Here is a 23762-nt window from a genome sequence, read left to right as displayed (position 1 = left end):
CCAGGATGCCGGGGGCTTGGGGAGTGGACACACAACACCTTCCACAGGGTAATTATCTCATGCATTGAGGTTACTACAAATTTGGGTACCTGGAGTGATTTACTACAGAGGAGAGCTGTGTGCCTTGATCTGCTCCACTTTCATAACCTAATAAAGTCAATGCATTAGTAGGTACTCAATGCATCACACGTCCATATACCAAATTACCCAGTCTAGCCAAGAAAGAAACTTCTTTCTGATGGTCTTTCTTGCTGTCTGTCTGAAGGGCACAAATTAGTTCAGTACAACACTGTACATACAAAATCAGAGCAATGCGTGTGACGGAGGGAAGGTTGCCATTGTAGTTGAAAAGCATCACTAGAAAGGTGAGGGGATGCGGGGGTGGGTTTGAGAGACGGAGGTAATAGCACTTTGAGTGCATAATGGAGAGGCCTTGGGGACCTCAGGCTGATGCAGAAGAAAATGCCAAGGGCTGGAGGGAGTGAAGGAAACAAAGAGAACAATAAGGAGTTATTGGATCACAGCAGGAAGAAGCACAGAGGAGAAGAGAGGTAGGCAGGAGTTAAATGATGGATGCCTTTTAAGTGTTATCCAAACCCCTCGGTGAAACGATAGTCATGATTTATACCATTCCATACATTAACCGTGCGATCTATCATCAGCTCGGGCGCTCTTTGATATTCTCTCTATAGTTTGCTTTCCGACTGACTCTTCCAGGTAGCTTTTCTGCTTATGCACAGACAAGAATTGGTACTAGAGAGGATGGATTTCTCTATTCTGGGGCACGAAGCAAAGATGAAATGATACATTTTTATTTGGAACCGAGTCAGCAAACTCTGTGAGATTTCCGGGACTACCTGGGCCTGGGAAAGCAGCTTGTGGAGAACCTTCTCCATCCATTTGCACAGGTCTGCTGGATGGCATCTAGTGTTGTGCTGCTTGCTGCCAAGACATCAAAAGCGCTGTCTCCCATCTTATCACGGATAAGGAATCCTGGTTCCAGCATCAGGTTGAAATCCTGCCACGTCTGTGTCCCGTGTACTTTGAGAAGGAGCCCTACTGCTCATGATGGCAGGCCAGCTGCAATGGACTCCGCCTCCTTAGCTCTGGCCTCTGGAAGCCAGCACTAATTCACTTAATTTATGGACCCAGGCAGGCTCCAAAAACAGTTGCATATTGTGCCGGAGCATTTAACCAACAAGAAAATAATTACTTTCAGTAATTGTCCTGTCAGCATCCCAGGCCACGTTCCTTACAGAACAGGGATTGCTTTTGTGTAAAGGGAAATGCATTTCAGTGTTCCTCTAACACCTCACCTCACCCTCTGTCTCTCAGATCTTTCTGCCGCCAGCCCCAAATCCTTACATTTATGACCAATGTTTTTCATAGATTCCTAGATGTTAGGGTCGGAAGGGACCTCGATAGATCATCGAGTCCGACCCCCCATGTTGATTTGGGTTGTGACATTTAAACCATTCGTGAGACAAACAGGTAGGTTTGGAGTATAAGACTGGGAGCCAGGAAGTCTAGTTCTTCTCCTGGCTCTGAGTCCTCTTCCCTCTCCCGTGTTGGGAAAGACCTTCACCCTCCCTGCCTGAAGTTTCCCAACCGTTGGAGAGGATACCAATGCTTGCGTGTCTCATTGGGATGCCCCGAAGACGTGCTGGACATCGAGAGCAGGTGTTCTGAGGGTTAGTATTCCTACAGCGCTTCAAAGAGGAGCGTTCAAAACGATTGTTACCACAAGCGTTGGGCATGACCAGGCGTCAAGCCCCGATTTCTACATAGATCATTGTATTTTCTAATGATGCATCTCAGATGAATGGGCTCTGGTGGGCTGGAATCAGAACTACTCGCCTGTGTTTCATAGGCCCTATGTTGTTAACAACCAGCAGAGATTCTTCTTTACCTCAAGCACTGGAACAGAAAGGATGTGGTGGTGTTGGGAGCTTAGCAAGACATCCCCAAGGAGGGATGTATTACATGAATTTTACTCTTGGAGGGCTGGGAACCATCTGTAACCAGGGTGAGGTTTTCCTGAATTTGGTATTTGAAATAGTCTGATGCCTGAGAACTGTTCTTGGTCTACAGCTGGCCTGTGAACAGATCCGTGTGAACACCTGGTATCTATCCGGTGGTGTTAATTTTGCAGGATGGGTAGGTCACACAAGTTTCTATTCCCCGTTTGGGCGAGTGCCACTCGTAGAGTCAGGTTTCTGACATTAATATTTATGATTTTGAATTTAAATATGCTTTCTAGACATGTTATCCAGGAGAATAGACTCTGTGGTGATGGATGTGGTTTAAGAACCTGAACCAAATAACAGAAAAGCATTGTAAATCTTGCAATTCTGGTGAAAATTTCTGCCTGTGAAACTGTTTGCTAGATTTGTTGCGCATATTGTCCACAAAAGGGGCATTGGGGAGCCTGAAGCAAATTTGCTGAAGAACCCACAAGAAAGCTTGCAGGAAATTTATATTTGACTGTAATTTTATCCCGAAGCCAGCGTAAGGTTCCAGATGGCCACAGGGTTCAGTATTGCAGCTGGGATTTATTGTAAGCGCGCAGAGACATTTGCAGTGGACTGTGTCAATAATCATTCATCTTCCGCAGTGCAGAAGGGTCATGTCCGTCTAGCTGGTTATGTTGGCTTTGGTAAGATTCATAGAAACACAAGCAGAAGATGAACTTGGTTGTAGAAATGAGTCGTATGAGAGGCAGGCTAGGTAGGGCGTTATTTGCATCACAGCTTGCCTTGGTTTATGTGAGCGTGTTCTGATGGCTGCAGAGTCAGATGGGTGGACACTTGGAAATCACTGAACGTCCAGATGAGGCTAATGACACTTACACTGGTCGGGAACCATTCAAGCTAATGCAGCAGGAGCCAGGTTCAAACCGATTGAAGAGTTTTCACACAGGTGTGTGGCTCAGCTTCATACAGAGAGCGGGGATCGCACACATGTAGTCTGGTGCGGCTTTCGCATAAAACATGCTAGAAAGCAGCTTAGTTTTATGGGCCGGACTCTGCTGCCCTGCCAGGACATTGTGCTCCTGCTTTGCACGGATGTACGTCACTGAGAACCGGCCCTGTGGCATTCAGGTAGCTCCTACGTGAAAAGGGTGTGTGGTAGCAGAGCCGCTTTCCCAAAACACTTTGTGCCGTTTGATAAATGGCCTTTCATTTCACAGAGAGGTGATGTGTATTGGTTTCATACAGCTCTGCATTGAACCAGATGAGCTGTATGGAACAGGTCTGCTTGTCTCTATCTTACATCTGTCAAATGGACTTGTTCTCCAAAACACTTTCCAGAAGTGAGTACTAGCAACGGGATGGGACAGAGCAACCGAGAGCTCCAGACAGGGCAAAGGAGGCTGTTGGGAAGTGGCTGGGATAGCAGTACAGCCGCAAGGGGCAGGAGCCGCACAGAAGAAGGGTCTCACGCCAACATAGACAACACTGTGTGAAGGGACAGGGGGGAGGTGGGGGCAGAGGGGGACAGCAACCTGGGGTCTGGGCTGTCCCTCGCATTAGCCTTGTTTGCCAGGCAGGAATTCCCTTCTCAGTTGTTGGGGATGAACTGCTGATGCTGCTCCTTTCCACTTTGCAGGAGAAAGAAGGGCGGAGGACTCACCCCAGACCTGAGCCGGCAGGCAAGCGAGAAGAAAAAGAAAGCATCCTACAAGCTCCGGAAAGCAAAATCACTGGCAAGTATCACTGGCCCCTGACTTTGCTAACCATGGTGCTAGGCCAGGGATCATTTGGGTCCAGAGAGCCCAGTGAAGGCTGGATATCTACCTCGTTGCACAGACAAATCTGATCAGAATTTGATACCTGGAGACTCTCAAAGCTGAGATGTTTCTCCTTGTCAACCTCTGCTTTCAATTCCAGGAGCACTGCTGTCTAGACAGGCCTGCTGCTAACCGTCAGCTAACAGGCAATGCAGCTGGATTGAAAGTGGTGCTGCTTTAATTTCTTTGCTCTTTGTATTACTGTAGTGCCTACTACAAGCTTAACTAGACCAGGGACCCCACGTGCTAGGCGCTGTACAAACACACAGGAAATGACAGTCCCTCCTTGAACTGGTTATAGTCAAAGACCTGCGCCTGCTCCAGTGAGACCGCATTGACTGGGCTGGTGAGGGTGAAAGTATAGCAAACACCTTTCCTCCCTTAAAGTCCCGTGCAAGTAGCCTGTGCCTGATTCTCCTCTCATGTCTCCAGTGCAAATCCCATATTGCCTGCAAGACAGGGGAATTGTGCTAGCGCACAGCTGGTGTGCACAGACAGTCCAGCCTCCCCGTGCACAGAAGGCAGCTGCTGGCATAGCCCATGAGTTGATGTGTGTGTCATGGGGTCTCTACCTGTAGATCCTTACTCTTAAGCTCCTGCGTCTAGCTCAGGAGGTCTCCAGCGTGCCAGGATGGTGGCATCACACAGCAGCACTCACTGCTTTGGGTGGGCATGGCCCTATGCCCCAAACAGTGGCCTCCATGTTGTCCTGAGGGGCCTTATACCATGGCAATAGCAGGCAGGACCCAAACACTCCTTGCCCACCTGCACCCTCAGGCACGCTCCAAACCTGCACATCCTCCTGTCAAGATGTGGGATGTGTCCCCTGGAGACTGCTCTCAAGCCCGTGGCCTTTGATGTGCTGTACAGCAGCAACTGGGCACGAGCCCCCGTGGAGTCAGCGGGAGTTCCCATGTATGAATCGAGGGCTCCAGGCCCAAACAAGTTTCTTGTTTCTATTGTTTAGGGGCTTGTACGGTGGTCTGAGGCAATGGACCTATGGAAAGGGGTAGAGGAAAGGGTGGTGCTCTGTGGTAGCTACCCATGCACACACTTTTACCCCAGAGTAAGTGCAGGCCAAACCACATCAGCTTAGCCTCCATGGCCTAGCTTCTACTCACTGTGGGATAAGAGCATGCACACAGAGAGGTATCGTGGGGCACACGGCAAAGCCCTGCTCCCAATCTGACTCCCCCTTTGTGTAGCTGATAGAAGAGGGAGGCTGCTGGTCACTAGCCTCATGTCTGTGACCAACTAGCCCTGTGTCCCCACAGCCAGGTCTTGGTGCCTCAGTTTCCTCATCTATAACATGGGGATGAATATACCTTCCTCACAGTGTGACACCTAATCCCTCCACTGCAGCGAGTGTGCTATAAATACCCAGGCAGAATTAGCTAATGTTTGTCAAGTGCTGAGCAGTGCTGGGTAAGCATGCAGCTTTCTTCTCAAAGACCCTAGCTAGAACATGTGCAAATTAGACCATTTCTAACACTGAATCCCTTGGGAGTGGTTCACAGCTGCTGGTTGCTCAGGTGTCACTCTCCTCGCTTTACATCCAGCCCTGTCTTCCTCCGAACTTTAACAGAAAGAGCTCCTGGTCCATGGCAAAGCTCTGACCTCAGGGGAACAGGATCGTAATCACCTGTCTGGGGATGCTAAACTCTCACTGTGCTTTTCTGTCCCTTCCCTTCTGACCAGCTCTCCTGGCAATTTGTTCTTTAACAAACATCCAGTCGGTTTCCTTTAAGTCTCTGGCACCTTTCCTCTTGCATTTGTGACTGGCTCTCCATCACTGTCATCTGATGTCACTCTATACTAACTGCCTTACGAAAGAGGAAGCTGCTTGTATTAGCTCATGCTGAAGTTTCATTGTGCTCGCAATCGGTAAAGTAGGGCATCCCCTAATGAAAGCAATCCAAAAAAGTCAGGCTTCCAGAAGGCATCTGGGGATAAGCTTTTGTAGACATGGCAATGAAGAGCTGCTGGAAGAAGGACAGATTATTTCGTGCGCACTGGGATTTTTTTTCAAGCTTGGAAAAATGTGATGAGAGGCAGGGAGCCCCTGAGAGCTGACCTACAAAGGAGTTTTGCAGGAAGATCACTGAGGCTGAGAGGTGGTTATTATTTTGGGGAAGATTTTCCTAGTCCCTATTGTATGCCTGCTCCAGGTAGTTGCTATCATTAAGGGTTTTCAGGCTTTGTCGTACAACCCCCGTGCTCTAGGGTCTTATAATAGGAGTTTCACCTCAATGGGACGCGCTCATTTTGTTTCTGGAGCCATTACTACATCAGTGCAATGGTGGCCTATAGATAATCAAAGTAGAGGTTTTGGGGAGAGGTGGCCTTGCACATTTGACTCGAAATGGTGCCTAAGTTTGGGGGAAACAATGGCCTACAGTCCTGAGGTCTCCAGCCTGCACTCCAAAATCTGGAAGGTGCAAGTATTTCAGCCCTACCACCGGTGTGAGGATGAAAACTTCCCCAGCTACATCAATGAGGTCTTGAGAAGCATTAGAGCTGTGTGTGTGTGTGTGTGTGTGTGTGTGTGTGTGTGTGCGCGCACGCATCCCTCCCTTGTCTGATTTGAATTCAGGGAAACATGAAGCTATTTCCGCAGTTGCCAGTTACCCGCAGCTGAAACAAAACCAGCCCACAATTGTTCGAGGAACTCTGCAGAGGTTGAGGGGGGCTACCAGATGGTAAGCGCAGTTGGTAGCAAAGACAGGGAAGGAGACAAATCTGTAGCTGGGAGGAGGTATCAAGTGGGGTTCCCTGGGGGTCTGTCCTGGGCCTGGTATTGTTCACCATGTACATTAAGAATTTGGACGATGGGATTTGAGTGCATGCTTAGCAAATTTGCAGATGACACCAAGTTGGGTGGAGCTGCGGACACTTTGTAGGGCAGGGCTAGGATCCAGAATGACTTGGATAGACTGGAGAAATGGTCCACAGTCAATCAGATGAGATTTAGCAAGGACAAGTGCAAAGTCCTCATTGGGACAGAATAATTACATGCACAAATACAGATGGGGGAATGACTGGCTAGGCTGCAGTACTGTAGGGAGGGAAACTTTCAAGAGCGGGTTGGACAAACACCTGGATGGGATGGTTTAGTCAGGGATGATCCTGCCTTAAGCCGGGGTCTGGACGAGACGACTTTGTGAGGTCCCTTCCAGCCTTACATCCCTATGATCCTATGAACATATCATATGTAGTGACGACACTGTAGAAATGTAAGGTGTTGCTGTGCTCTTCATTCAAAGTCAAAATGCATTACATAAACTGGGGTCCTGTTTCAGCCCAGCCTTACGTGTTACCGCTGCGTAGCTCTGTTGAGATCAGTGAAGTCAGGTGGCAGCACACCAGGCCCTGCCAGCCTTATCAGTATGCAAAGACTGACAGAGGGATGTACACCGATAGACATCCTAGTGAGGGCAGTGGGGTTACACCAGTGTCACAGACAGGGCTGGAACAAGGTTCTGTCTCTTGCTGGGATGAGTCAGTATAGCCGGGGATTTCTCCCCATGCCAGTAGTTTTGTGGGGAACTGGTTGACTGTCTTACACTTTCCAGATCAAAAATGCACTTCATCTGCTTTTGAGTTGTGCGATTTCCCTGCTTTCAGTAATGAAGCTATTCACGCTATTCCAGTCTATAACCCTGCTAGCCTTGTAAGATGGCAAAGGTGTGCTTTCCACAGGCCGACGAAACGCACACAATACTGCATGGAGCTATTGAACATCAGAAATAATCTGTTTGCTGTAATGCTGGGAAAGCCTTTAAAAGACTCGCCTTTCAACCAAGCCCATGTAAGAGGCTTAAAACTCACACCTTCAAAATAAATCCTTCAGGAAAGCTGTAGACATGCTGAACAAAAAAACCCCTAAATAAATGCCGCAGGCAACTAAAGGGAAAGGAAAAGGAACACAAAGCTGTTAAAGGCAGGGATTTATGAGGTGAAATCACGGACTGGGAATGAAACCACAGTGCCTCATACTGGGCAATGAAGGTGGGCAAAGGGGTGCTGAATAAGGACCCGGGGGCTGGTGGTCTCTACATGTGAGAATAGACCGGGGTGTTGAACACCGAAAGGAAAGAGGCAAACCATTTCAGAGGGCGCGGGAGTTACTAGCACTGCAGCCTCTGGCCCAGGTCCAAGTTTAGCCCCTACATTTTCTTTCCAGTAAAGCTGGAGAGCATGGATGTGGAGCAGGCCATGCAGCTGCACTTCCAAAGTCATGGAAACTATGGTGGGAAATAGGAAAAGCCCCCAGTGTGTTTTACACTAAGTTAGCTCAGCTTGGGAGGGCTGGACCTCTGATTAACGGGCCAAATTGCTCCCTCACCTGCAAGTGTGGAGCTCCCATTGTCACGGTGAGAGCCGCAAGCACCTACTGTGTTTGCTGGGAAGCGCCCGGACCCGTCTGCCTGCTTTGCTGGTGGCTGTAGTCCAGCCCACGCGCTGCTGCTGCTTATACCTGAGACTCCTGTTTCTGGATGTGGGCTTGCAAAGTCTGTGCGCCTGATTCACTGCTTTGCTTCTCCAGTTTCACCCCAAACTGACACCAGTGGAGTTACGTCAGCATAAAACCAAGATAGCTCAGCAATGCACCAGGCCCTCTACATGTCGGGACTGCGCTGACATCATGTGTCTTCCCTTAGGTCTGGATCCAGGAAAGGGATTAAGCAGGTGCTGAACTTCAAGCGTGTGAGTTGTCTCATTGAAACCCAAGGCCCGACCCAGACGTGCAGACACGTGCAGTTTGTGGTGCCGCAAACCTCTCTGTGGTGCCACAAACTGCACCTGTTAAACTGTGCACGGTGCTGCTGACTTGCAGTGCCAGGGCAAAATCTGCTACCTGGATTTCCCGGTAGCAAAAAACGCCCCCGAAGAAAAAGGCAGTGCAAAGCACAGCAAAGTGGCGTGCACAGGGGCAAATGTGGAGACAGGGGAGCAGGTAACCCGGGGCTGCCTGCTCTTCCTCTCCCCAGCGCAGTGTGCCTCGAGATGGGGGAGCAGGTAGCTCAGGGCTGCCTGCTCCCCTGTCTCGAGGCACGCTGTGCCCCAGCCCGCTGGGGAGTGGCTGGCCTGGGCACAGGGTGCCTCAGTGCACGGGCTCTGCAGCGTGCAAAGCCAGGGGAGCAGGGAACCAAAGGCTGCCTGCTCCTGTCTCCATGTGCCTCTCCCTGCCTGGCTGGGGCACAAGGCATCCTGTGCCCCAGTCAGCTCCCGCTGCAGCACATGGAGTGACAGGACAATGTGTCCCGCTGCAAAGCGCATGGGCAGGGACATGAACAGTGGCACAAAGTAGCAGCACAAATTTGTGCTGCTGCAAATGCGCACCCCTGCTCGTGCAGACACGGCCCCTGGGACTAACTCTCATGCTTAGAATGAAGCACCTGCTCAGGTCTGTGTTGGATCGAGGCCGACAAGCCGGACCCACAACGTCCAGGCGCTTGCAGAACCCTCATCACCCAGGGGAGTATTATCCCATTTTACAGATGGGAAACTGAGGTACAGTGACCTGCCCACAATCCTGCAGATGAAACCTGAGCTGGGAGTTGAGAGCAGCCCTCTGAGCTTCAGCCTAGTGCCTTGACCGCCGCTGTCTCCTTCCTGCCCTTTCTGAGACAGAGGTGGCCACTGCTCTGGCCCCGCTGGCCCCTGCAGTGAGCCCCTGCTCCCAGACAAAGCCTTCTTTAGCCCTCTCTGGGGTCTCTGTGAAAAACACCAGCACGGCGGGTTCTGCAGGTGTTCGGTGGAGCACTCGACTTCATGCCAAAACCTCCCGGTGCCAGATTTCACAGACGCTTAATTCAAGCCATGAAATGAGGGAGGCTGATCTTCCTGACAGCTCTGTGAAATCCTGCAACCTCAGCAATCGCCTTAATTGCCTTAAAGGCTTTGTGTTCTGTTCTGGGCGAGGGGCGGCTGCACTCCCACAAGGCTTCGTCAGCCTGTAACTCATCCGCGGCTGGCTGAATAACAGCGTTTGACAGAGGCCGTCGTATCGACGTTGTTGCCTGCGTTCTGAGGCGATAAGAATTTCCCCTGTGGCGTTTTGGCAGGAGCTGGTGTTTTGAACAAGAGTCATGTCTTCGGGTTGGGGGAGCGTGTTCCACGTGGTTGGTTTTGCGCCACGGCAGGAGCGTCGGGTGCTGACAGGCCTCAGTCCCGTCTGGGATATATTTCTACACCCTCGCCTCTGCAGCCCCTATTTTGCAGGTGACACGTCCCCATGTGTAGCTGCACCAGCACACATCACGCAGCACGCTGTTTGCAGGGTCAGACTCTCCCTCCTGCTGGAAACGCACAGCCTGGCTTTATGCTCTAACACTTTGTGCCTTCCTGTCCCCAAGCCCTCGAAAGCGGAATCAGCAGGAACGCAGGAGCGTAAAAACCAGGTACAGTCAGCTCGGTGCAGCACCCACTCCGACCTGCCTTTGTGTCTCCTTCTCCAGGGGAAGGAAGCTTCCATCATGCCATCTCCTTCACATTGTCACATGCTTTATCGCGACATCGGGACATTTCCAGCTCCTTCGTACTCATCAGCATCTCTTTCCATTGATATTTGCCCACCACTGGGCATGTCTACATGCGCTATTAAGGTGAAGCCATAAACTCTGGCGCAGTTCATGCCATAGTTTTTTGCTCCCAAGTGCTGCGTTTACACATGTGCCTGGATCCGCAGTATATTGAGCTGGGTGGAGCAGCCCCAGCTGGCAGGAGGCCCAGGAGGTCAGCCTGCCAGCCTGGCACTGCTCAGACCCGGCTCACCATGCTGTGGAGGGGGTGATGGGGCATGAGGGTGCTCCAGTGTAGGGCCAGCTGGCAGGCAGCCCCTCCACTGAAGCACCCTTGTGCCAAGCCAGCTGTTTCAGTGTCTATGTGTGCAGTGCTGTGAAGTAAAAAACTCCATAGCAGGGTAGTACTTGTAGTTACAAGTACTATCCTGCTGCAGAGTTCATTATTTTCCTGTGGCCTAATAGGGCCACACATGTAGACGCAGGATGTTTTCTGCAGAGCTAATTAGTCTACTCTGCAGTAAACAGCTCATGTAGATGTGCCCACTTACTGCTACATTTAAGCAGAGTATTATGCATGAAGTCTTACTCATCATCTTGTGCCATCAGCTGTTATTGGGGTTCTTGGTGTTTCATGCATTGTTCCTTCCAGTTATGGGTGAGGGTTCGACACGGTGATTTGGGGGATTCCTTTGGTGAATGATGGCCTGGAAACACAAGGGACTGGACTCAAAATCTCTGGAGGCCCCTGCCAGTCCTATCTGCCTGAATCAAATAATTGGGGAAAAATGCAGAAAAGCAGTCACTTCCATGCAGAAGTTTAGCCCTGGACAAGAGTCACAGAATCACAGAAAATGAGGGTCGAAGGGACCTCAGGAGGTGACATCTAGTCCAACCCCTGCTCCAAGCAGGACCAGCCCCAACTGCATCATCCCAGACAAGGCTTTGTCTAGTTGGGTCTTAAAAACCTCCAAGAACAGAGACCCCACCACCTCTCTGGGTAACCTGTTCCAGTGTTTTACTGCCCTCCTCGTGAGAAAATTCTTCCTAATATCTAACCTAAACTTCCCTTGCTGCAGCTTGAGCCCATTGCTCCTTCTGTCATCTGCCCCCACTGAGGACAGCCCAGCTCCATCCTCTTTGCAACCCCCACGGCAGGGAGCTGAAGGCTGCTATTCAATCCCACCTCAGTCTTCTCTTCTACAGCCTAAATTATCCCAGTTCCCTCAGCCTTTCCTCGGCAGTCCTGTCCCCCAGTCCCCTCACCATTTTTGTGGCCCTCCGCTGGACTCTCTCCAATTGTCCACATCCTTTTTGTAGTGGGAGACCCAAAACTGGACATAGCACTCCAGATGTGGCCTCCCCAGTGCTGAACAGAGGGAAGAATCGCTGCCCTCGATCTGCTGGCACCGCTCCTCCCAATGCAGCCCAGGATGCCGGTAGCCTTCTTAGGCACACTGCTGGCTCCTGTTCAGCTTATTGTCCCCTGACACCACCAGGTCCTTTTCTGCAGAGCTGCTGCCCAGCCAGTCAGCCCCGACCCGTACCGGTGCATGGGGTTGTTCTCTCCTAAATGCAGGACTTTGCACGTGTCCTTGTTGAACCTCATGGGATTCCTTTGGGCCCAATCTTCCAATCTAAGTCGCTCTGAAGTCTGCATCCTGCCACCTGCACTTAATGCTTCCCAAAGAGTTTCTAAGTAGATAGTTTCTAGTGCATGTTTGCTATTGCAGACAGCAGCTGAACCAGGGATTTGGGTCCATTTGATATTGCTGGCATGCAGCTTCTGACACAAGTCAAAGAGCAGCCCTCCATGTGCACAGCCCCACGAGTACACATGTGTAGCAATCTGCCACATGCCAGAACACACGTGCTAGGGCGTGCCCAGGGACAACTAGCAGTGGTGCATATATGTGCCGCTGCTATTTGTCTCTGGGGAAACACCTGTTCCTGCTCATGGGGACGTGCCCCATTGGGCCAGCACACTAGGGTCTCTCCTTGTCCACAAGAGGGTATGCTGCGGCTGGCATCATGCCCAGCCACCTTTAATGCTCCAGGTGCCTGTTGACAGCTGTGTCAATTGGGGGTGATCTTTAGCAGGAGTCTACAGCAGGCCCTGTCTCTAAATTCATAGTGAGACGCCCTAATTGCACTGCCCCTGCACCCCCGGAGCGATGTTTTGGGATCCATGTTGGAGAGTGAACAATCAGTGCAAAGTTAGGTGTAAGCTCTTCAGCGCATAATCACAGACATGGCCCAGTAAAATAAAAACAGATTACTGGACAGTTGTGCGAAGCAAAAGTTCCTGATGCTGCTTTGCACAAGTCTAAGCAGGGCTAGGTCTGGCTAATACTTGGATGGGAGGATTGTGAAGAACGCATGGAGGTGCTGTGGGGTTCGATGGGTGTTTCTTCTTCCTTGGGGTCAGGTCTGAGCTGATCTCTCTGCACAGCGTAAGGGCACTTCTCAGTGGCTACAACTACCTTTCAGTAGGCAAGACATGTAACTGAAGCCCTCGAGGCAGTTAATATTCCCATGGCCCTTTGGGTGAGGACAGGAGCCCTCCTCCAATCCTTTGAGGTGACTCCCAGGTTACTCAGTGATTAAGTGTGTTCCTTTTTAAACCGCACCCGTGGACTGAACTGAGCAGCATGTTCCTCTCTTCCTGTCCTAGGCAATTGTATGGTGCTGCTGTGCCCTACTCAGCCGTTACTAGATCCTGCCTAAGAGATGGCTGCACTTTGCATTGCAAACTACCCCGGGGCTGATACGTAATCGCCAGGCGGCGAGATCCAGTTAGTACATTAGGTGCCATTTGATTCTCAAATGAAAACTGCTGTGGAAGTGCAAAGGGTTTTTAGCACTAATGCCATCTCCCTGCTGCTGCACAGATGCAGCTGTAAACGTGGAGCTTGTTGCCAGCTGGAATTCTTCATAACACAGAAAAATAACCTGATCCTCACTTATTCCTTTGTGAAGATCAGCCAATTTCCCAACAGCCGAAATTCTTCCCTTGGGGGCCTGTCCATTGATTTCAGTCGGAGCAGCGTGCGTGTCTCTCAGAGGCAGAGTTTGGGCATGAAAGTGTGAGTCAATGTGGAGAATCAACGAATGCAAACACCATGCATGCACTAACTGGCTTCTTTTGTCACTCACAGGTTGGGCTCTTGCCCAGTCTACATAGATACCCATAAAGTAATGCCGGGCTCTGCTAGAAGTCAGCTTGCTTGTGAGGAAGCGCTTTGAACTATAATGTCAGATCCCTGCTGGAAAGCAAAACCAGAACCGCATGTCCTGTCCAAACCAAGCATACGTCTTGGATTTCTAGGAGCTCAGACACCGTCATTTGCTTGCAGGCCCCGAGGAGAGCGTAATATTTCTTTCTTTCTTCCCCAGCTGTCACTCTCTGCAGACCTTGGCTCTGGCCCGAAAACACCAGTTCGCCCCAGTTGGGCTACTCACCAGTCACCAGGGTATCCCGTTACCAAAGCAACAGCTAAGATGCTGGCTCAGAGCACCCGCTGGAACGCTGGGATACGACCAGCACCTGTCCGACCTCCAGTACCAAAACTGAGTGAAAAAGGGAAGAAGGCCTTTACAAGGATGGACAGAAGTTTGCCAGGTTTGTGGGCTATCTTGTCTCATTCTGCAGCTGCCACCCAGAGTCGGACCCTCTGGGTTGGAGGCTGGGGTACTTGCCATTATATTCCTCCAGGCCAAAGCAGACAGTGGGCATTTTAGGGCTAAGTTACCAGCCCTTAAATGAGCACAGGACTTCAGGCCTCAAACATAAGTTTCCTATGGCATCTCTCTATCATGATGGTCTTCATAGTGTTCTGGATGCTAGCAAAGGCTTTCCCTGAGTTTGACTCCCATGTGGTCACCTCCAGGGCACAGAAGTTTCTTCAGAGCCTGAGCTGACTGTGATAGGATAGGCTGCAAATTGAGCTAAAACAGCTGGATTGCTGCTGATAGCCTAGGATACTCAGAACAAACTGGACAGTGACCATCCATCCTACAATGACCAGCATTAGAGACTGTGCTCCAGCGTAGGGGTCTTTAACAGCATCCCTCAGTCTCCAAAATGCAGGCAGTGAACGAGGAATGTTTTGACCGTGCTTAAAAAGCAGGTCTCAGTTTTTGTGGGTTAAAAGTAATCTGCACATGCCTTTGCATGTAGATGTTTAAAGACAGGGGCATGCGTGACTCCCCTGGATTTGTGCGGGTTGGGTGCCTACAGGCCTCTACAGTTGTGAGCCTTGGTGTGATTCTCACGATGGCTCCTCTTCCTGTTCCAGCATCTCCACTGTTTGAGGCTCAGCCCTGGCAAATTCCTCCGTCGGACCCGGGGTCGGATGCAGAGTAAGATGCTCAGCAAAGAAGGGGCTCCTATGCCCAGCATTTGGAAAGTGGCAATCATGGCACTGGCCCTGCTCAGTGAAGACTGGAAGCTGCTGACATTTATGAATCGAGCCTGAGGTCTAGTGGATATAGCCTGAGTTGTCACTTGTCCCAATATGAACCTTTCATCGCTGACCTCCATATACCAGTGGGGAATGCCCTTTTTGGCAGTTTTGCCACAAGTTAAGCCCTGTGCCCTCCTGAGTGCCACTCTGATCTCCTTCCCCTGCCTAAACTGCTGCTCTGCTTTCTGCTCCCTGCCTTGCCTACCACTGGGCTGCTTTCCCCCTCCCTGATCTGCCATGTACCACACACAGAAGCCGCCCTTGCCACTTGGGGCACGCGTGCTGCAGCCTGGCCACCCTTGACCTAACACAACAGACTCAGATTGGAGGTGGGGGCACCCTGCTGTTACCCTAATCCAAATAAGTGATTCAAAGCTGAGGTTACACCAAGGGCTGGCCCAGTATCTTGTTTTCTGTCTCAGCTCTGTTCAGCATGTTTTCCTGTCTCTACTGCTTTGGAGCTGATGCCCCCTTCTACTTTGACTCGGGGCCTGTCTTCACTGCAGAATTGACTCGGGTGATCTCTGCCCAGGTCAAAGCATCAGGGGAAGCCTAGCCTGAGTGTGGACACACTGCAAGGTCACAGCTTTGCTGCTGCTGCTCCCCTATCCCCAGGCGTGTGGTTGGGATGCCTGTGGGCACATCCCACGAATCTTTGTGTTCATCTGCTCGGGTGAATTATGGGAGAGCCTGTCTGGTCTTCCAAGGAGCCATGGAAAAGCACTGGAGGACCACTGCCCTTGGGTGACTCGGTCTCTTTGCTCACTACAAAATGGGTGGTGACAGCTGAAGTTGCGTGTCCGGCCGTTTCTTACATCCACCTGTAGAGCACAGGGACTGAGACAGTGCATACGCTGGACAGGTCGCTGCTCCCACAGGGTGCCACGGATGCCTCCAGCTCCAGATTACGGGGTGAGTAGCTCAGTGCATCCCAGTTTCCCATGCTTCTCCTACACCAAGGTCCCCACCCATTTCCTACACCAGCCACCTGTGTGGGCCGGGAGCGGTCTGAGGCCCTTTTTCCGCGCGGTGGGCTGTGGCCAGCAGCCCGGACACACCGGGTCGGGGAAGGCAGGCGGCACGCTAGAATTAGGCACGGACGCTTAGTGGTTGATTTAAGATTATTTTACTTACACCGAAGATGGTCGCAGTGCAGGCAGGAAAACTTGCTTGAGTTGCGGTTACAAAACAAAACAAAAAACTCGAACCTGCAGAACGTAAGGGTACGTCGCAATGGGGTTTCGGCGACGGGAAGGAAAAAACTGCAGGACTCGAACCCCGGGTAGAGCTCTGGATTCACTCACACGAAGTTTGCTAGGCTCCGTGGAACTTGCGTACAGGGAAGGGTACGTCGAGGGATCGGGCGGCGACGGGGAGAGGCGAGAGGCTGATCAGACCCCTGTAGCCTTCTTAAAATACACGCTGAGTCCAATAGGCTCCGCAGCGCTTAGAGATCTTCACGAGACATGAAGTCTCCTCCTCCTGATAGTCGTGGAGCCCTCCAACTTGGGCGGAAACCACTCAAGCCTCTTATACAGCTAGCAAGCCAATCGCTAGCCGCCACGCAGGACTAATTTAGAACTGGCCAATAGTGGGGCACAAATTTGAATACAAATGGTGGGAACTCCTTTGCACCGTGCATCTCCTCTCTGCAACCAAGAAATGCACCCTGCAAAGAAAGCTACAAGTGGGAAATGATTTAGCAGTGCCGAAGCACACGCAAACAAAAATTACACCCTTGGGTTGTGACATCACCCATTTCCTTCTCCCTCAGACAGCTCCTTACAAGCCTCTTCCCAAGAAAGCTTTCCTGCATGGATTGCCTTATTATTAATGTTCCTATGAGCCCTCTCAGGCCCAAACTACTGCCTCATGTTTGCTCCAGGGGATGAGCTCGATGACCTCCGAGGCCCCTTTCAATTCTAGAGTTCTATGATTTTGACTATTTTGACTAATGGGGTCCAACCCATCTGGCCAGATGAGTGGTACAGGGCCAGTCCATGGGCCAGATCTGCAGTACGGAGCTGTCCCATCTGGGCTGGGCTAGAATTTGGCAGTGGTGACATCAATTGCTGCAGTTCCCAGATCCACGGCAGCAGCTGCTCTTCCTATTGCCAAATATCCAGTCCTGCAAGCAGCCCCATGAGGAAGATGATACAGCTCTGTGCTCTGGATCTGGCCTGCGGGGCTCTCCATGGGTCCAGAAATTTGGTGGCAGGGTGAGTGATGACTGTTAATTGCTGTGACTCTGGGAGCGGTGTCAGTTAAAGCTGCCTCTATGCACCATAGTGTCAAATTTCCAGACCTGTGCAGAGCCCTGTCGGCAGGCTGGATCCAGCCCATGGGCTGTAACTTGGTCATCCCTGAATTAGGCTGCAACTCATCTCTCTGTAGCAGGATCTCCAGCAATTGATCCATGTCTAGATCTGGTAGTGGCTGAGTACATGACACACGGTAACACTGGGGCGTGAGGGACCATGCGAATGTGTTGCCAAAGCCACTGAGCATGTTCAGTATAAATGCAATGTTCCCAGGTGCCTGAATATGCTCAAACGGAGTTGCTGTGGGTTTAGGCAGTTAGTTTAAATGCCTCTGCTAATGAAAGCCCTGAATCCCGAGCGCTCACTGACTTGGAGGGAACATGTCTAATCCTGTGGTTTATAAAAAGCTCGTCTTTATGGTGTTGTAAAAGTAATTTAGAGAAGATCTTAGGGAACCAGAGTGGTCTACGCTCAAAATAGCAGTGCAGCTGCACGTTCGTCTTAATTGTAACTGCTGCCAATTATGTTACTGGAATAAAACAGAGGAGCTAAATATTTGCTGCCACTAAGTATGCTTAAACGGTTTTGTGGAAGCGTTCTGCATGGAAATCTGGGATGAAGGAGAAACAATGCGGGAAGAAGTGGTGTCACAGATCATGCCGCTTACAAGGCAACACAGTGATGTGGACTGAATGGGATGCCACAAGGAAAGGACTTGAGCCAGGACAGTCGTACATGAGCTTCTGAGCACACACCTGAGCAGGTGCCCCACTTAGCTCCTCTCCCGACCGCTGCACGAGCAGGGAGAGGGCTTTCACTTGTCTGCCTCCCCCATGGCAGGGGCACATGCTTAGAGCAAGGGGCTTTAAGGTGGACCTGGGGCCATCCCAGTCTTCAGCGGAGCTCTCTTCTGCTCAATGCCCATCCTGACCTTGCCTAGCACCAGCCTGAGCAAGCAGGGAAAGAGCAACAGCATACCCAATACCCAACAGTGGCGATGATAACCAGGGATCCTGGTTTTCTCTGTTTAAAAGTTGCAAATTCTCTGATAAAAATCACAAATTCTCTGATTAAAACCCCCCAAAATCCATGATTAAAATGAAACACCACTCTGTATATAGGTCTCAACTGAACACAATGTTTTAGTGATATATATATATAGTTTTAAAGCAATTTGGAAACCTACCAGTGCCTCAGTCACTATAATAAAATATATTCTAAGTACCTATAGATTCTGGTATTTGATTTTGGGTTTCTTCTCATGGAAAATCAGAGCTCCCCCTGCCCCCTTAGCTCCCTGGGACATGGGTCCAGGCCCCACACTACCTACCCACATCCCCCCGGCCCTGCTGGTGCCCCTCACTCCTCACCTACAGGCTTCCCCACCCCTCCCAGCTCTGCCAGAGAGGCCCCCAGCTGCCCGGGCTACGGGGCCAGGGACCTGGGTCCTCAGACCCCTGCCACCTCCAGCAGCACCCAAGCCCTGGCTGCCTCTCACGGGAGGCAGTGGCTGCTGCTGTGGTGGAGCGGAGCGCAAGGCCTGGCTCCCCCTCTCCCGTGGGTGACATGGCCAGAGTGGAGCCCATGGAGGAGGTGGGGGCAGGTGTGGGCTGCCTGCTGCAGGCTCACGATCAGGCTCCTCGCCCTGCTGCCCTCCCCTTGAGGCCTCCACAGCCCAGCAGGTGGGACCCGGCAGAGCGGGGCCAGGCAGGGAAGCTCACTGCTGTCACTTGGAGCTCCACGCTGCCCCAGTGAAGTGCCCCCTGCCCACCTGGCAGTAGCAAGGGGCACAACTATGTGCTGCTGCCCCACTGCTGCCAGGTGGGCAGGGGGCTCTCAGCGACGGCACCTCCCCATCTGGTCCCATTCTGCCCTGCCAGGCTGGGTCCTGCCTGCTGGGCTGTGGAGGCCCCAGAGAGAGGGGGCAGCCAGCCTGTCCCATGCACAGATTGGGGGGGAGTGCACCCCATGCTTCCCTGGCAGTGCATGCAGCAGTGGGGAGCCAGACCCACCTCCCCTGCCCCCTGGACGAGCTGCCCAAGGATGTCCCGCTCCCCACGTGGCCCCTGTGGCTGCACATTCTGGACCCAGGCCCCACATATCATCTGGCTGGGCAGCAGCCCCAGCCCCAGCCCCAGCCCCTGCCCAACTCCCTCCCTCCCTCCCTATGGGGGCCTCCATCTCCCTCTCCCTCACCAGACTTACCTGGCAGCCAGGTGCATGGGTGAGCGTGCACATGCTTATGGCACCCCCTGCCCAACCGCCCTCTTCTTGCTTGCCCCAGCCCCTTGCACCTTGCAGGCTGGAGCTCTGCCAGCCTGCAGAGAGCTCTTTGCAAAAGTGGAAAATCCATGTATATCTCCGTTCAAATGAAAAAGTCCACGTTTTTCTTGGGTAGACGGGAAAATCCACATTTGTTTTCCATTTTCCCACATCCCTGATGATATCTAAGGGAGATTCTTCTATAGCTCAAATTGTGGAGACCGGGATTTAAAGAGCTGCAAGTCCCAAGTGCTCTTCTCCCTGTAGCAGGTACACAGTGACATCAGTGCCTCTTGCCCATGACCACCCACCACAGCTCACTGCTGCTTGCCTCATTCTGCTCAGTTTGTTTTTGTCTGCGAGTCACTTTGATCTTGGCTACCCCAGTGTGATTCCAGCAAAGTCAGGCGGTTTCACTTGATTTGCATCTATGTAAATGAATCTGAATCTGGCCCCCATCTGCTTCAGCTCTGAATCACTTGGAAATCCCAGCCTTTTTTAGCATCCTTTTGTTTCTTCCCTTTTTTCTGTCTCTTTATCATCTTCCTTCATCCTAATTTGCAAATTAGGATGAAAGAAGATGCAAAAGAGACAGGGAAAGAGCACGCTTGCAAGCATCCTTTCCACCACATCCTTCGCCTCCCGAGATCCAGCCCCTTTCAAATTCACTTTATCTCAGGATCCCAATTGCTAGGTTTTTCTTCCCAATTGGGAAGTTTTTAAAATTACAGCAATGGTGGGATCGAGGTTTGATCTGCTGCTTCCAATTAAAATACTGTGCTGCCACCTTGTGTTGTGCGTTAGTATTACCAACCCCCTAGGTTGTAAATAGGTGCAAAAATGAAGTTTATTTCCTACTTATCGGGACTTTTTACCATCTTTAATTTTTTCCCTGAGCCTGATGAAGGGCATGTGAGCCCAGAAGCTTGCAGAAAAAGATATATATATTTTCTGCAATTTCTTAGCTGGTCTAATAGAAAGCATCATCTCTGAACCAAGAGTTCTAGTGTTTTGCATTTCTAGGTAGTAAATAGAAATGCATATCAAGCTTAAAATGTTGTTAGCCATAAACTCCATCACAACTGACCTATGAGGAAAGATCACAAGAACTACGCACAGACAGGCTGTATGGATATCTATGGGCAGAGAAACTATTGATGAGTAGCTGGTGATCTCCTGACAACTGGATGTCATTATCCAAGACCACAGATATTAAAGATGGAGAGGAGCTGGTCAGCATGGCCGATACAGGTCCTGACAAGCCCCAAAGTTTGGCTGGTGCCTCAAACTTCTACCTAAATGCAAGTAAATCATGACAATAACTAGGAAGAACGGAAAGATGTTGACAGGATTTTGAAACCGATTATCAGGGAATAAGGAGGTTTCATAGTTGGTCGGGTCAGAAGGGACCTGAGCAGATCATCTAGTCCAACCCCCTGCCATGGCAGAAAAGAGTGCTGGGGTCAAACAACCCTGGCGAGGTGTTGGCCCAGCCTCCTTTTAAAGCCCCCCAGGGTAGGAGCCAGCACCACTTTGCTTGGAAGTTGGTTCCAGATCCTAGCTGCCCTGACAGTGAAGTAGCGCCTCCTGGTATCTAGCCTGAATCTACCCTCTGCCAGCTTGTGACCATTATTTCTAGTCACTCCTGGTAGTGCTCAGGGGAACAGAGACTCCCCCAATGCCTGCTGGTCCCCCCTGACTAGCTTGTAACAGGCCACTAGATCCCCCTCTGCCTTCTCTTGTGGAGGCTGAACAGGTTCAGGTCTCGTAGCCTCTCCTTGTAGGACCTGCCCTGCTGCCCCCTGACCATGCGGGTGGCCTCCTCTGGACCCTCTCCATGCTGTCCACATCCCTCCTGAAGTGCGGCGCCCAGAACTGGATGTGGTACTCCAACTGCGGCCTGACCAGTGCCGCATAGAGGGGGAGGATCACCTCCTTGGACCTGCTCAAGACGCATCTGTGGATGCATGACAAGGTGCAGTTAGCCTTCCTGACTGTGTCCCCACACTGTCGGCCCATGTTCATCTTGGAGTCAATAATGACTCCAAGATCCTTTTCTGCCTCTGCACTGACGAGAAGGGAGTTCCCCAGCCTGTAGGTGTGCTGCTGGTTCTTCCTCCCCAGGTGCAGCACCTTGCACTTGTCTGTGTTGAACCCATCCTGTTCTCATCCGCCCACCCCTATCACCTGTTCAGGTCCAATTGCAGCCTGTCCCTCCCTTCTAGCATGCCCGCTTCCCCCCACACCTTAGTGTCATCTGTGAATTTGAACAGGGTGCTTTTCACCCCCAAGTCCAAGTCGCTGATGATGTTGAACAGTGCAGGCCCAAGGTGAATGGTTGTGTTTCCTATATTGCCCACGGTGAAATGAAGGAACACCCGTGAAACTGAGACACTTGCAATTAAACTGAATAAAAACACTGGCAAGTCAGCTGTCAGAAACAGCCTTGCCGTGAGCGCCAGCACTCAGTAGCACCCCAGATGTCTTTTCATCTTCAGCTTCTCAGTGTCTAACGGCAAATTGGCTGTGGGCCTCCTCCTACTCCCACTGAAGTCAGTTATACTAGACCCCTGCCTCCCGTTGGAAGGAAGTCCTGCCTTTCCTTGGACCACAGAAGAGCGTTTCAGCAGTGGAAGAAAACAAGACAATGCTCAGGAAGACCAGGCCGGAGCGGTTCTGCCTGCCCCGTGTGGTGTTCGGAGGGGAAGACGATATCCCCCTTGCGATCAAACATGTGGGGCAGCAGCACCTCTCCCAAAGAGCCAGCTGTGGGAGGAGGGAGAAACTCATCAGTGGGTTTAGTCTTACCGACGTAGCAGAGGTTCTCGACCGGGCATCCCAACTCAGGGTGTCCACGTGGTCTAGCCGAGGTGTTTGAGACGGGATCCAACATGGGTTCTAGACTGGACACCCGAGCTCAGGGGCCCCGTTTTAAGTGGGACACTTGAGAAGGGCTCCAGGGGGTTCTAGAGCGGACATCCCTGCAGGGGAGTTCTAGAAAAGCTCCAGGGGGGGTCTAGACTGGGCACCCCCAGCACCAGGGCTCAGTGTTTTCTAGCTGGGATTTTCTAGAAGGGTTCTAGACTGGATGTCCCAGCAGCACGGGGCAGTGTGTTTTAGCTGGGGTTTCTAGAACAGCTCCAGGAGTGGTTCTAGACTAGCTCAGGCCTGGGACAAAGGCTCCAAAGGGGTTCTAGACTGGGCGTGGGGCCTCTGCGTTCTAGCTGGGATGTTCTAGAAGGGATGCAAAAGTGGTTCTAGGCTGGGGGCGGCGTGTTCTGGCTCTAGAACTCTAAAGGAGTACAAGGGCCCGCCCCCTAGAAGGGCTCCTGGCCCCGCCCCTCCCAGCCGAGCCGCGCATGCGCGGCGGGAGGGCAAGAGGGAACGCTGCTTTACGGCAGCACGGCTAGCCCTGCGCGGCCTTTCACGACAGCGCGCCGAGGGGAGCGTCTCGGTCGGCGGTGCGAGCCATGGAGGTGCGCTGCGCTCCGTCCCGCTGCAACATGAGGCAGAAGAAAAAAGGTACCGCGGGGGGAAGGAGGATCAGGCCCCGCCGCATCGCACTTCTCCCGGGGCCGTGGCGGGGGCTGCGTGGAAAAGCGAGGGGAGACGGGCACGCATGCGCAGTGCTTGGGCTGGGTGGAGCGTGCGCATGCGCCGGATGGTTTCGCTGGTCGGGGGGGGGGAAGCGCGCGCATGCTCAACGGCAGGGGGCGCGGGGCCGTTACCTCGCTGGGGAGCGAACGCATGCGCGGTGAGCCTCTGGGGGGGGAGCGCACGCATGCGTGGTTGGCGCACCACGCATGCGCAGTGGTGGTAGGCGAGGTGCTAGGAGCACGTGGCCAGCCTGGCTTCGAGGGCAGGTGCTGCCATCATGGGGGCACACGGGAGGGAGGGACCCTGAGCCAGTAATGCTCCTGCTTATGGTCTTGCGTCCTGGTGGGGCTTGGTGTCCCATGCAGGAGCCCTCAGCCGGGCGGAGCTGATGATGATGACCATCTCCGACATCATCCAGCAGCTGGTCGAGGCGCACGAGCAGGGCAAAGATGTCAACCTGAACAAGTAAGTTGTGCCGGCCTGGGATCTTGTTCCTGATGCCTTTCGGGCTTCGTGTGCCTCTTCCCCTGGGCAGCCTACGTCCCTCAACATGAATGCCAGTTTCCCTGTACTAACTGCGTTCCTTTTGCCACGTCTTGGTGACACGTAAGCACGGGCGACTGGTGCCTTGAGTCTGGGGGGACACCAGATCGCTGACGGGGCGGGGGTCCCCCAGCAGCCAGTCGCCAAGACAGCGGCCAAACCAGAAGCGCTCTTCCTCTGGCACTTCCGGTTTCGCGGCTGGCGCTTCCAGGGGGTGCACGGACAATGCGTGTAAACATATCTTCAAGGGTCTTGCAGAATTTGGTTTGCGTGGTAACTCGAAGAGGTTTTTCAGTGTTTCTCAAGCCGTGGAGCGAGG

The 23762-nt window shown here is 52.1% G+C and overlaps 2 protein-coding genes across 3 annotated transcripts in view; both read left to right on the top strand.

The window, feature by feature from the left end:
• FBXO16 (F-box protein 16) overlaps positions 1-18271 on the top strand; it is a 52327-nt gene extending 34056 nt beyond the window's left edge. Inside the window, exons 7-9 of the mRNA XM_019483809.2 lie at positions 3610-3706; positions 13711-13936; positions 14613-18271. Coding sequence (XP_019339354.2) covers positions 3610-3706; positions 13711-13936; positions 14613-14680 — 391 coding nt within the window. The 3' untranslated portion in view covers positions 14681-18271. The remainder of the gene's footprint in view (positions 1-3609; positions 3707-13710; positions 13937-14612) is intronic.
• A 4390-nt stretch (positions 18272-22661) lies between these two features.
• ELP3 (elongator acetyltransferase complex subunit 3) overlaps positions 22662-23762 on the top strand; it is a 119891-nt gene continuing 118790 nt past the window's right edge. The window contains exons 1-2 of one of the 2 annotated variants that reach the window (XM_059728379.1): positions 22662-22825; positions 23266-23365. In XM_059728379.1, coding sequence (XP_059584362.1) covers positions 22774-22825; positions 23266-23365 — 152 coding nt within the window. In that variant the 5' untranslated portion in view covers positions 22662-22773. The remainder of the gene's footprint in view (positions 22826-23265; positions 23366-23762) is intronic. The other variant, XM_006260260.4, reaches the window with a different exon arrangement.

The sequence above is a fragment of the Alligator mississippiensis genome, chromosome 1 (genome assembly GCF_030867095.1).
Source record: "Alligator mississippiensis isolate rAllMis1 chromosome 1, rAllMis1, whole genome shotgun sequence".
Lineage (NCBI taxonomy): Eukaryota > Metazoa > Chordata > Crocodylia > Alligatoridae > Alligator > Alligator mississippiensis.
Note: the sequence above shows the minus strand (reverse complement) of the source record. Positions and strands in the feature narration are given on the sequence as shown.